The 12,537-nt window shown below is 38.0% G+C and overlaps 2 protein-coding genes across 2 annotated transcripts; one reads left to right on the top strand and one right to left on the bottom strand.

Annotated features, from left to right (window-relative positions):
* Positions 1–437: 437 nt before the first annotated feature.
* On the top strand, positions 438–4,158 carry LOC311303082 (uncharacterized protein). The gene is made up of 9 exons (XM_084429356.1): positions 438–1,255; positions 1,464–1,749; positions 2,097–2,330; positions 2,489–2,577; positions 2,692–2,796; positions 2,919–3,112; positions 3,252–3,416; positions 3,510–3,754; positions 4,013–4,158. Exons 1-9 carry the CDS (start codon positions 974–976, stop codon positions 4,033–4,035), a joined length of 1,623 nt encoding a protein of 540 aa, XP_084285482.1. The 5' UTR covers positions 438–973; the 3' UTR covers positions 4,036–4,158.
* Positions 4,159–4,468: 310 nt separating this feature from the next.
* LOC311303008 (uncharacterized protein) lies at positions 4,469–6,030 on the bottom strand. Its single transcript, XM_084429210.1, has 3 exons — positions 5,836–6,030; positions 5,349–5,588; positions 4,469–5,005 (listed from the first exon to the last, which is right to left on the bottom strand). The coding sequence occupies exons 1-3, from the start codon at positions 5,848–5,850 to the stop codon at positions 4,493–4,495; spliced, it is 768 nt and encodes a 255-aa protein (XP_084285336.1). The 5' UTR covers positions 5,851–6,030; the 3' UTR covers positions 4,469–4,492.
* Positions 6,031–12,537: the final 6,507 nt, after the last annotated feature.

Raw genomic sequence — 12,537 nt, 5'->3', positions numbered from 1 at the left:
AAATTGGTACTTTTTTTCACATGATTTGGGAATGCCCTGGGGTTGCTTACTTTTGGAATATGGTTAAAGAAGGTTTGTCCACTTTATTGAACGTTTCGGTCCCTTTGTCCCCTTCTGTTTTTATTTTAGACGAGCTTTCTGATATCCAATTGAACAAAACTCAGAAACGAGTGTTCTTAGCTGGTTTGACAGCCGCTAAGAAAATAGTAGCAACGAGATGGAAACCTCCACATTCTCTTAATAAGCAGTATTGGGTTCTCGCATTTATTGATGTGGTGTATCTCGAATTGTCCACTGCACGCATTCATGGCGCAAGAGAGGACACCATTAGACTCTGGGCCCAAACATTGGAAAAACTCAAGGGTTTACTGAGTTGAATTAAACCCCCCCCCTCCCCCCCCCCCCCCCCCCCCCCCCCCCTCCTCTCTCTCTGGTTTCATGGTCATTTTATTTTATTTTTATTGTTCTTGTTCATGTGGTTAATTTATTTTTTCTTTATTATTATTCATATATTCCAATTGTCGTAGATTTCTTTCAGCTCTATTCTACTGTGTTGTGGTTTTTTTTTTTTTTTTTTTTTTTTTTTTATTGATATTTTCTAATAATCTGTAGTAATTATTTGTGTATATTTTGAAGTATATTCTGTATGTTTGTTTATTTATTCATTATATATAATTTTTCTGTAGCTTTGTTATCCCACTGATATAGTGCCCTATATATATATTCATATTTTTAAAAAATTATTATTATTATTATTATTATTATTTATTTTATTTATTTTATTTATTTTATTTATTTTATTTATTTATTATTTATTTTTATCTTATTGATTTATTCATTTTTATTTATGATTGTTGTTATTATTATTTATTTATTTTTCATACTGGGGTAATTGCTGATTGTTTGTCTTCGATATGTCATGTTTAAACGATGTTAAACAATAAAAATTTGATAACAAAAAAAAGAAATCACCATGGAGGACACTGTGCATGATGCTCCAGACAATGCCCCAGATAAAACCATGGCAGACATGCCAACACTCTCAGAAGCAGGAAAAGTCATGGTTGCGGATGATATTATTGGCCATCCTGCATCCATTGCTTATCACGACAGCCTGAAGCAGCTTGCCGAGTATCTCCTTCTCCCTGTCAGCATGTGTTCTGCCAAGGACCCAAACAGGAAGACTGAATGTCGGGCACCTGCACCATTCGAAATCAATGTCAGGTCCAGGGGAACAGCTGCTATCGTTGAATGGGTGAGTATTTATTTAGCATCCAAGATTATTACATACTTTGGGACTGTTTTTACCCTGTAACAAATCCTTTTTTCTAGATAAATTCAAACATACACAAATGAAAAACTTATAATATAAGTACTGTATGGTGAAGTATGTTAAAACTATGTGTATTAGTCATTGTAGTTACTGTAATGTGCTGTCTTACTCTGTCTGTTTTTTTTTTCAGATGTGTCCTCGTGGTCACACTGTTTGGAAGTGGGCTTCACAGCCCATTTTGAAATATGGGATGCTAGCTGGAGACTTCATGCTTTCCAGTAATATTCTGCTGTCGGGCAACAACTACGCCAAGATCTCACTACTGTTGAAGTTTATGAACATGGGGATGGTGGAGAGGTCGACATTCTTTAGGATCCAGGACTCCTACTGTGTGGACACTATAAAGGAGTTCTGGGATGAGAAGAGAGCTTCAGTCATCACCCAGCTCAAGTCAAAAGGGCCAGTTGTAGCCTTGGGTGAGTTTGACAAACACATACACACATACAAGCAGACATGCTTACTTCATAATATGCACCATTCAATCTAAATGTAATTATTCGCAATCGATGGTATTGAAAAGGCAGATGAATAGTGATACTAAGACGAAAAAAACAAAAAGTAAAACAAAAACGGCTGAGTGTAGACATAAAACATTAGGATAAAGTATATAATATTTTATCTTAGGATTTTACTTGTAAAATAGGAAGTGCTGGACAGACATTGCACGGTGCTTTGTAATGCTGTTGGATCAGGACAAAATGACAAATTACGGAGAATGTTCTTATCACAATTTCTCTATTTTTGTTCTAATTAATTTTCAAAGGAGATGCACGCATGGACAGTCCAGGATTCTGTGCACAGTATTGCACATACACTGTCATGGACAATGGATCCAAACAGATAATCTGCATGGTTAAAATCGACAAGCGTGAGACCATGCGGGATTCTGTTATCATGGAGAAGGAGGGCTTCATGCGGTCATTTGAGACACTATGTGAAGAACTCAACATTGAGGAATTCTGCACGGATGCTCATTCACAGATATCAGCCCTCTTCAGTAAGTTCATTATTGTAATTTGCTTTAGGAGATTGCTTCAGCAATCAAACTCTGTGCATATAGCCCCATGCCACAACCATCAATTATTATTATTATGACTGAACAATGATTTGGATTATTACTTAGCATATATCCTCAATTACTTTTTCATCCTATAGACAACAAAGGTAAATATAAAGACTGCGGCGTCCGACACACCCTGGACATGTGGCATGGGTCCAAAAGTTTGGGGAAAAGAATTCATGCAGTAAGTTCATGATCTCTCTGTAGATAGATATAGCTGGAAAAAATCATCTACATCAATTTTCTTATCATAAACCTATCTGACATTCACAAAATGTATTTGTGCTACAATACCAAGGCAGGACAGCAAAGGGGGTGCACCATTCTTCAGATGTGGAGTAAGGATATCTGCAATCACTTCTGGTATTGCTGCAAGACTGCAGATACATATGAAGATTTCTTTGTAAGTATAATCTAAATTCATCTGTCTAGGCCAGCCTCTATTGCTGAGTAGTTATTGGGCAAAATTGACTTCTATTGTTACTGACCACATTGTTCACAACACGTGTAATTTTTTTGCAATAGGACAGGTGGGCTGGACTACTTCACCATGTGACAGGAGAACATGCGTGGGCCCTTGGAGCCTGTCAGCATGGTCCCTTGGTGGAGGACAGAGAGATGGAGTGGATCCAGAAGGGTTCTGTGGCACACCAGAGACTGACAGAAGTGGTTCTTGATGCACGCTGGCTAAAGAGCATACACAAATATCTACATTTTAGGTATGTCAGCATAGGTCCATGTTAAATTTATTTTTTTGGCCTATGCAAATATTTCACTGTACTACAGAATTGGTCCTGCTATTTCTTCATTTGTATTACCAGAGTATAAAGCAATTGTATCTTTCCTCTGTGCTCTCAGGTCAACTGCAGATTTGGAGTCATTCCACAATCATATTTTAATGTATGCCAGCAAACGCTTCAGCTTTTCCCCGCCTGTCTACGCTGCTCGCGTCATGCTGGCTGGCCTGGACTACAACCACCACGTTGACCGACCAGCAAAGAGAAGGGCTGATGGCTCTATTCAGTATGTTTAATTTTATGCGGAAAAATAAAATACTGTACATTGTAAGGTACAATGATTGTATCACTAAGCTCATAATCTTTTCTCTGATGTCAGATACGGCAAGGTGTACAATAAAAAGTCCAGGAAGTGGAGGCTTTACACACTAAAGGTGGAAAAGGACTACAGTTACATTGTGGACCTCCAAAGTGCGATTCTGCAGCGCAAGTTGTCTACTACTGGGGGTTTGCCACGGACTGCAAAAAAGAGGCCCGATGATCCCCGTCAACATGGGGTTCTGTCAGGTGTCCCTGCCCCATCAACACAGGAGCTTTTGCAGAAACAACTCAGCAGAGGGCTAGGTGACTTTTATTACAATATTTTTCGCTTGATCATGAAATGCTAACATACTTAGGTGCAAAAGGTAATTTAAAAAATCCATATCATAACTTATGATCTAAATGAGTTTTCTAAACAAAGCTACGGATAAACCACTAAAAAGAATGACAGAAATGTTTGTTACTGTGTGAAATGTAAATAAAGTTGTGTTGTCATTCATTGTGTGTCTTTGGAATGCAGTAATTATTGTCAGATGTGTAATTGTAATATTCTTCCTAAAGGTAAATCACTGCCAAAGGACTAGATGACCACAGCAGACGACGCATCATGCAAAGCCTGACCTGTCAGCCATCCCTGTACACTTCTTTTCATGTATATATATATAATTTTTTTTTTTATGTAAATACAGATTATTTTTGACATTAGAAAAAAAAGCCACGGAAGTACAGATACTTGTGTTAAAAAGTATTTGTCTTAGGTATATCTTCTTGTTTTTTTTTTAAATAAAATAAAAAGTGTTATACCACATTCATTGTCATTATTCATTTAGCATGTAAGAAGGTAAGAAAAGTAATAGCTTGTTTATGCTGAAATGGTAAAGTAACTGCATTTATTATTTAAAAATATTTATTTCAACATAACAAAATAAATTAAAAAAAAATTCTGTACACCTCAGTGCTAATTTTACAGGAACAATATGTAAACCAGTACAAAATATAAACAGCAGGCCACAAGAATACATGCTAATTATTGTACTGTGCCTACACCCTACTTGGGATGAAACCTGTATACTGTCCATGTGAATCTGGGTAGCGGTCTCTAATTTTCCAAACACAGCAACTAGGAATTACTACTCTGTGCCCAGCTCCCAGTGCCCCATATTGCCACACAACATATTGCCGGTATGCAGCGTAGCGGAATTGTTTATTGCTCTCCCCTGGGTCTGGAAGATCCTCCACAGCCCTGACATCATTCCAGATCCTTCTGGCAAGTCGCAACACCCCCTCCTGCAAAATGTACACTTCCATGTGGGGCAGCATGGAAATGCAGGAGTCGTGTTGTTGTCCACAGCACTTTCTTTCTACATCTGTGGGCATCTCTCTGCAGTTTCGGCACACACACCAAGTGGGTTGACTCGGACCTGGAGGGCCTGGTGGAGGAGCATCTCCTGATGTTGACATATGGAGGAGATCAAAGATGAGGCTTGGGTCCCTTGTCAGGCAGATCTGCAGCAACTGATGGGATTCTTCCAAGCTCAGTGTATGAATTCTGGCCTGTAAAAGAATAGTTCATCAAAAACATTATACTTTTTTGAAAACAGTTTTACTGTCCTCTATGAGGAATTTTGTGTCCACAGTAAATGCCAGGTAATTATTTATTGACTGACAGTGGCAAGGACTCAATTTAATATGTATTGTACATATATTGTTGATGTTATATTGTTATTATAATTCTTTATTCTTTTTAAACAATCTACTGTGCTGCAGCAATACCAAGAATTTCACCATTGTGGAACAATAAAGGTTTATCTTATTTGATCTTATCCTAAAGTTATTGGTGATGTTGAGGTCAAAAAATATGAACTTAAATTTTTTTTGGCTATTATAGATAGGCTACCTGCTCATCTGAAATTCTTAGAGCTTGCAGATTCTCCACTCGCAGAATATCCTCATGTCTCAGTTGTTCTCCGGTTGCTCCCCGTCCTGCTCCCCGTCCTCTACCTCGAGTTCCTCGGCTTCTACCCCGTGCACCTCCTCTTCCTCGAGCACGACCTCGGACCTGTCCCCTTTGACCTGAAGACGTGCTCGGCTGCGGACTGTACGTTGGGTCAGATCCAATGCTCTCGTCGTGGAAGCTCTAACAACCAAAATAACGAAGATTTATAAAAACATAAAATTCACGTTTGCCAGTGATAGTAACAATACAAAACTTTAAATTTTTACATTTAATTTAGCAGACACTTTTATCCAAAGAGACGTAGCTACATTTCCGAGTTCATACAACACCAAACGTGTAACGTTAGCCAGAAAGCTGCGAGTAACATTACTAACAATAGCCATATTTTTTTATTGCATTCATTATAATAATAATATAGTTTACTTACAGGTGAATGAGACATGACGTAGTTTTGTTGTTGCCCAGAATGTGCTGAAGTACTCGGCTTTCCTGTGACCTGCAGCTGACTCCAAATGTGGATGCGCGTTCATGTTTGTGGGGGGGCGTAGCTTTGGACGGAGCACTGACAGGAGGGGGCGGAGCTTAGAAGAGGTGCCACTTTCAAATCTGGCTAGCTTTTCAACATCACCTACCCTACCTTTAAGTTAACAGACCTGTGTGTGTGTGTGTGTGTTTTATATCACTAGTGCAGTGTCTGTTCTCGGAGCATATAAGTCCTGCCCGTCCCGCTCACGCTGTTCTGTAGTTTACTAAAAGTTTATTAATTCTGAATGTGTCGTGTTTAGGGATCGACCGATATGGATTTTTTAGTGCCGATGCCGAAACCGATTTTTCTTTCATCAGCCTTTGCCGATGACCCATACGGGCTGCCGGTTTTCTTGGGCCGATATCTGGAGCCGATACTGCTTTTGCTCACTCAGTTTACATCATAAAAATGACACAATGATGATAACAAATGTTACAAGTCTCAATTTAAAAAAGGAACATTTATTGAACTTAAAAAAAACAAACAATATTTGACAAATATTAAAAACGTGAGGTAGAACAAGTAAAAAAAAAAAGTTCAGTGCTAAAAATACTGAAAATAAATATTTAAGCATAATTCAAATTCTGAAAATAAATTCTAATAAATTAATTCTGAAAATAAATATTTAAAGAGACTGTGTGTAGCTTTTTAGGTATTTTATTATCTCAAATTAATATTTTTATTAATAAATATGCCCTCAATGGTGTACAAATACCTATGCCAATGATCAGACTAATCCTCGTAAACGAAGTGAGAGGCGCTTGTCACGGCCCCGGCAAGTTTCAAAGGCTGCACTGCACGGTTATTTATCCACCGTTCATTCATACATATGCTGAGTCACAGGATGAGTCCTCGTCGTCGAAAAAGTCCAAAATAGACCGTAAAAGGAAACGTGACCGGAGATTACAAAAACAAGGGTTAATGTCGGGATAGCTAATGCAGGAGAAAGCTTTCAAAAGAGACGCTGAAGTTTCCTGCTTTCTTCTCCACAGGTAAGTCAATGTTACGGTCTTAATTACAAGCTTTTATTCATTGCTTTATTATACAGACAGTAGAACATTTATAGTTAAAAGTTAAACAGGCTCTTTGATGAATAGCAGCTATTGAGTAAAGTAACGTTAGAGAAGGCTCTGATGATGATGATGATGATATCTAACAATGCACGTACTTCAAAAAATATAACGAATAAAGAAGGCATTACTACTAATTACCATAGTTAATGTTTTCCACAGTCAGTAATTCATACTGTAACATTCTTTTTTTCGTTGTTTCAAGTTTCAGTCTGTTTTAACACTAGAACTCCCAAGGTGGTCATTTTGACCGTTTTTAAATTTTACAATGTAATAACTTTGTTCAAATAAAATAAATGTGGCTGTAGGACTCTGACTTTTCCTAAATATGTGTATATTTTATTCTGACACTGTTATTTTATTAAAATCACAAAACACACAACAGTTCTGACTATTTCTACCTAGAATGACCATAACGGTCAGGGTTATAGATATCATAAGTCCACTACATTGCAAGTTTCGTGGAGAGACTTCATCACACGACTGGCGAGCAAACTTCACTCCGACCACATGGAATCAAAAGCCATACAACTGGAGGAACTGCAAACAAAATAAAACTAAGGAGACATGTAGCCTGGTTCTACCAGGCTCTCGTACATTTCATTTGTACAGAGAGTCTGGCCACTCTCCATTGACAAGCGTTAACTTCCTTGTAGGCGGGAACTCTGTTGAAGTTTAAAACTATTGGATCTGCCCAGAGTCACTCTGGGTCTGCCATAACCAATCGCTAACCTTTGGTCGTGACGTAACCCTACAACTCAAACTAGCGCACGACATCAACGTCATCGTTCTCAGCCACTCCCTCTGTTCGCTGATTGGGCCGCCAAAAATTTGGCCGGAGAAAACCAAAGAATACACCCCAATCCCAGGCGTAGTACTGAAGGGAAATACAATTGAGCGGAAGTACGCAGGAGGGCGGAGCCAGGCTAGGAGACATGTGCCGAATGTCACGAAGTGTGTGTGAGCTGCACACGAAAGGCGGTGTTTACCTGTGTGGAATGTGCGTAAGCGTCAATGACGCGGGGTGTTTGCGCCGTTCAAATGGGCAGTTAACCTGATTTTGTTCGTTAATATTTTTTGTTCATTGAAACTAATCGTTCTAAAGCAGTTCGTTTTCTTGTTTAGCTAATGTTCATGTTTTTTCTTAGCCTGTTTGTATACATTTTCACATTCATTTGAATTAAAATGTTGTGTCCTGTTTATTATTACCTATCATTGTAGATCCATTTATTTTTAGATTTTGTATTGATTATTGAACTTATTTACAAACAGGGCTGTACTAAACGGTATGAAGCTTTGACGTTTCCTAACTTTGGTGCATGTGTATTCACGTGGTGAGTGCGGTGAAAAACATATTATTTTGACGCAAAACGTTCCTCAAATAGAGGCAGCACCTGTCGGGGCAATCTTTCTTTTGTGCTTGTTTTAAGGGCTATGACGACAGGAATTAAAAGCTTCATTGGAAAAGAGAAGGTTAACATGTACAATAGGTATGACATGACGAAAATGACGTTCAGTACGGCCATATGAACGTCAAAGTATGAACGGTCAGAATGACCGCTATGGTCGTTCTAGTAGTTATGGAATTCTGGTAGTTATAGTGTTCAATAACAAACCTGTTCACCCGAAGAAAAACTCGAAGTGCTATTATAAGACATCCTGTCATAGCTTTTTAGTACATAACGGCTACCGTAGATGCAACGCGCATTTGAAAAAGTGAGGCGCTGGAGAGCATTATTCGTTTGAATGCAAAATACAATTTCACCACTAGATGGGAGAAATTCCTACACACAGTCCCTTTAAGCATAACTCAAATTCTGAAAATAAATTCTAAAAAATAAATTCTGAAAATAAATATTTAAGCATAAATAAAACAATTACCCTATTGCACACAGTAGCAACAAGCAAGCAGCATAATAAAGTGCAAACTGTACTATACTTAATTTTAGTGCACTTAAAGGAACCGTGTGTAAGATTGTGGCCAAAACTGGTACTGCAATCACTTTCAAATGACTGTAGAGCGGTGTATCCCCTCCCCCTCCCGTCTGACTCCAGGTTGCCAGATAGGCTGCAGGATCCAGCAGGAACGTTTGTAGCTGCAGCTGTGGTAACTAGAGCAGAGCTGGCAACCCAGATGCCGAAACACTACTGACTTCGTGATTGGTAGATAGGTGGAGGGTGGGGCATCAGGCCAAAACACAACATGACAACATCAACATTAGTTGAGGGCTGCAACTTCACTTTTAAATGACAATATCCTGGCCGGACTACTGTTGTCAGTGATATAAGTATTTGAAATGAACATGATTTCTTAATGTCTAGTGACATATCAGGGCCATTTTATGATTAATTGAAATACATTTCTTACATACGGTTCCTTTAAACTCTTGTAGAGCAAATGGCTTTCCTAAGAAGATAAGGAAAATGTAAACGGCAATACTGAACAAAAAAACAATAGAATTGTGCATAATATGTGCATTGCCCCACTTCTTTCCCATACACAAAAGAAATATATTTGAAATATATTTTCAGGATATATTTTGGAATATATGCAAATATTTGAAATTGGCCCAATAAATATATTTCATACTTATATTTCATATATTTTTGTTATATTTCAGAATATATTTCAATGTATTTGGAATATATGCAACATATATTTTTAACACTTTTGGGGACCCATACAGAAAAAAATACATTGAAATATATTCTGAAATATAACAAAAATATATGAAATATAAGTATGAAATATATGTATTGGGCCAGTTTCAAATATTTGCATATATTCCAAAATATACTCTGAAAATATATATCTTTTGTGTATGGGTTACCCCACACACCCCTCACTGAAAGTTCTTAATACTCCCAGTTTAGGAGCTTTGTTTGTCATCAATGTGATCATGTGCAGCTGTTCCTCATCACTCTTCACCTCTGTCTATCTGCCTATTTATATCTGTTCAGTTATTTGTATGGTTGCAGAGTCCTGTCTATACAGCATTACTGAGCGTTTCCTATGTTCCTGGTTTCCTCATTGCTGTCTCGTCCTTTGGATTTGCTTGTTTGATTGGACTGATTTACTGTACTCTGACCTTCTGCCTGTTTAATGGACTACGACTTTGGATTGTGCAACCAATAAAACTGTATTTGGATTTTCTATCGTTGTTCAATAATGTCTACAGCCAAATCATTACAATAAGGAATAATATTCGGATTAATTTACAGTTGGTGCGATAAATTTAGATCAAATGATGTTGTGGTTTAATTGATTTACAGTATTGAATACAAATGTATATGTATCTACAACATACATATGTGCCTAGATCACACATAATCCATACAATTGTAATAATTATTGAATGGTTGACCGAAAGTATTTCTTGTTTCCTACCAGTATGATCGTCCGTTCATAATTCAGAAGATGACTTGAATGAAATCTGTGTAAAATATATCATATTCTTATAATAGAAATCCTGTCTAAACTGTACTCTCTGCTTAGAGCTGGAAGTGAAGAGAGCGCAGGTAACGTGTAGTTTAGACATCCTCCTCTGAACTAAAGACAGTCTGGCTGGACAGAATCCTCAGGTGAAAATCTCAGGACATGAACACAGGATCAGGTCAAGATCAGAAGAACATGGGTTAAACAGCTTCATTCAAGACATCTACTCTCGTTTCAGTCAACGATTCAACAGCAACTTCAAACTTCATCTATGGGGCTTTCCATCCACGTGATTGGCTGCGCAAGACAATTGGGCAGAGCCAGTCCTCATCCCCGGTAATGGCATTTTGGGGTCTCTGCACACAGTTAAGATGATACCACCCCTTGAACAAAGAACATTCAGCCATGACTTCAGTGCAGTGTGCAGTCGTGCAAATGCAGTACACATTCACAAGTGTTTATCTGGAAATGTATTTGGCCTTTCCTGAAAGAAGTTGAAAGCTCTGTCCCTAACGGGCCTTCACGGAAATGGACGTTTTCTGGCCTCAGGTCGCAGCAGAATGCAAATGCAATTGCAAACAAACCACAGTTGCTAGACTTTGACTGATGTTGGACAGCAGGATAAATAACTTCCACTGGTCTTCTAACAATGGTCTTCCATTGGCTTAAGCAACCATGACAAAATCTGTTTGTCTTTGTTGTCCAGAAATGTAGAAAGACTGTCATAAATGCAAACCTGATTGTTCTTGAAAAACAGGTTGCTAGCAGTTACCCAGTGGTTTCCCCCAGTGTGTACAATGTGTGGGTACTCGCTTGCAAGCAAGAAAGATGCAAAATCAGTCACATCACAGCTAAGCCAGTGGTGCGAATGCCAGTCATTTTGATATTTTGGGACCTGTGGAGGTCTTTGTGGTCTTATTGCTAATATATTTTTGGAGGGGTCTTCTCCTTGCCAGTGCCGGCCGTGGGGTTGTGTGGCCCTAGGCAAGATCATGAAGATTGGCCCCACTGGAGTAAAAACTGTCATAACAATTTTATGAAGGAAGAGAAAGCACATGAGATGACAATTTCAATATTTAAGTTTGTGGCGTTCAACATAAGAAATTTCAGCATATCCCCTAGAACATAAAAGACAGAAAGCACATAAAAAATAAAGCATAAATTAAAGGTGTTTTTGTAAATGCATAAGATACTGTTACAATTATGCATTATGACTAGAAATGCAGTACTACATTTAAGCTTAAGGCCTTTATGATGATCACAATAACAAAAATGTTTTGCATTATTTAGAAATTTTATGGTGGGTTAAATATGAATTTGGAAAGAGGGAGAAACCAGTTTCTAGCGGGGAGGGAGAATGGGTGGTGTGGGTTAGGACTGCATGATAATAATGAAACTGATAATCACGATTATTTTGCTCAAAATTATAATCGTGATTATTAATGACCATTATTCTCAGTTGAGAAATTGCAGAGAAAGAGACAGTTAACGTAAAGTAATTTCATAATTAGCATATCAAAAGGGGTCAAATGGCCATTTTGTGTACTCTTTACAACCTCTCATGCCCTTCACCTAGGCCTGAGGATGGCCCGCCTTAACTTAAACAACTACGATAACTTCATCAGAGGATAAAAATCTATGCAAAATGCATGGGTAGATAAGTCTTAACATGCTGAATGTGGCCCAATTTTTCCATGTCTGTCTGTGATCATGGGCATTGTTACATTTATTATTATGAAAACTAATAATACAGCAATAAATAACACACTATTTATAGAAGTCAGAAGAACATACCTTTACTTTGAGCTTGTCTTTCTTCCTCAACCATTCTCCTCTTCCTTTTTTCTGCTCCAGAAAGATGGCGTCCGGATGCCATTTCTACCACAGCTTAACATCTATTCTTATTTCAATTAACTAAAGATAGCATTGCTGTATGACTACGACTCTGACGAGACTTCGTGACGTTATGACAGACAAGTGGCAATCCAAATATGTGAAGTCGATATTACCATAGAGATTATAATATTTGGTATTTTATTTTTGACAGCATATTTTCTGTCATGCAAAATGCCTAATATAGGTCTAAGCAATTAAGCA

Source organism: Rutilus rutilus, assembly GCF_951802725.1.
Source record: "Rutilus rutilus genome assembly, chromosome: 13".
In the NCBI taxonomy this organism is placed as follows: Eukaryota; Metazoa; Chordata; class Actinopteri; order Cypriniformes; family Leuciscidae; genus Rutilus; species Rutilus rutilus.
Note: the sequence above shows the minus strand (reverse complement) of the source record. Positions and strands in the feature narration are given on the sequence as shown.

Bases quoted from the DNA above. Each gene is read 5' to 3' on its own strand.
- LOC311303082 (XM_084429356.1), top strand. From the start codon at position 974: ATGGAGGACACTGTGCATGATGCTCCAGACAATGCCCCAGATAAAACC. The intron at 2,797-2,918 runs GTAAGTATAATC...TTTTTGCAATAG, and splicing joins ATACATATGAAGATTTCTTT to GACAGGTGGGCTGGACTACT. The intron at 3,755-4,012 runs GTGACTTTTATT...TTCTTCCTAAAG, and splicing joins ACAACTCAGCAGAGGGCTAG to GTAAATCACTGCCAAAGGAC.
- LOC311303008 (XM_084429210.1), bottom strand. The intron at 5,006-5,348 runs GTAGCCTATCTA...ATTCTTTTACAG, and splicing joins TAAGAATTTCAGATGAGCAG to GCCAGAATTCATACACTGAG.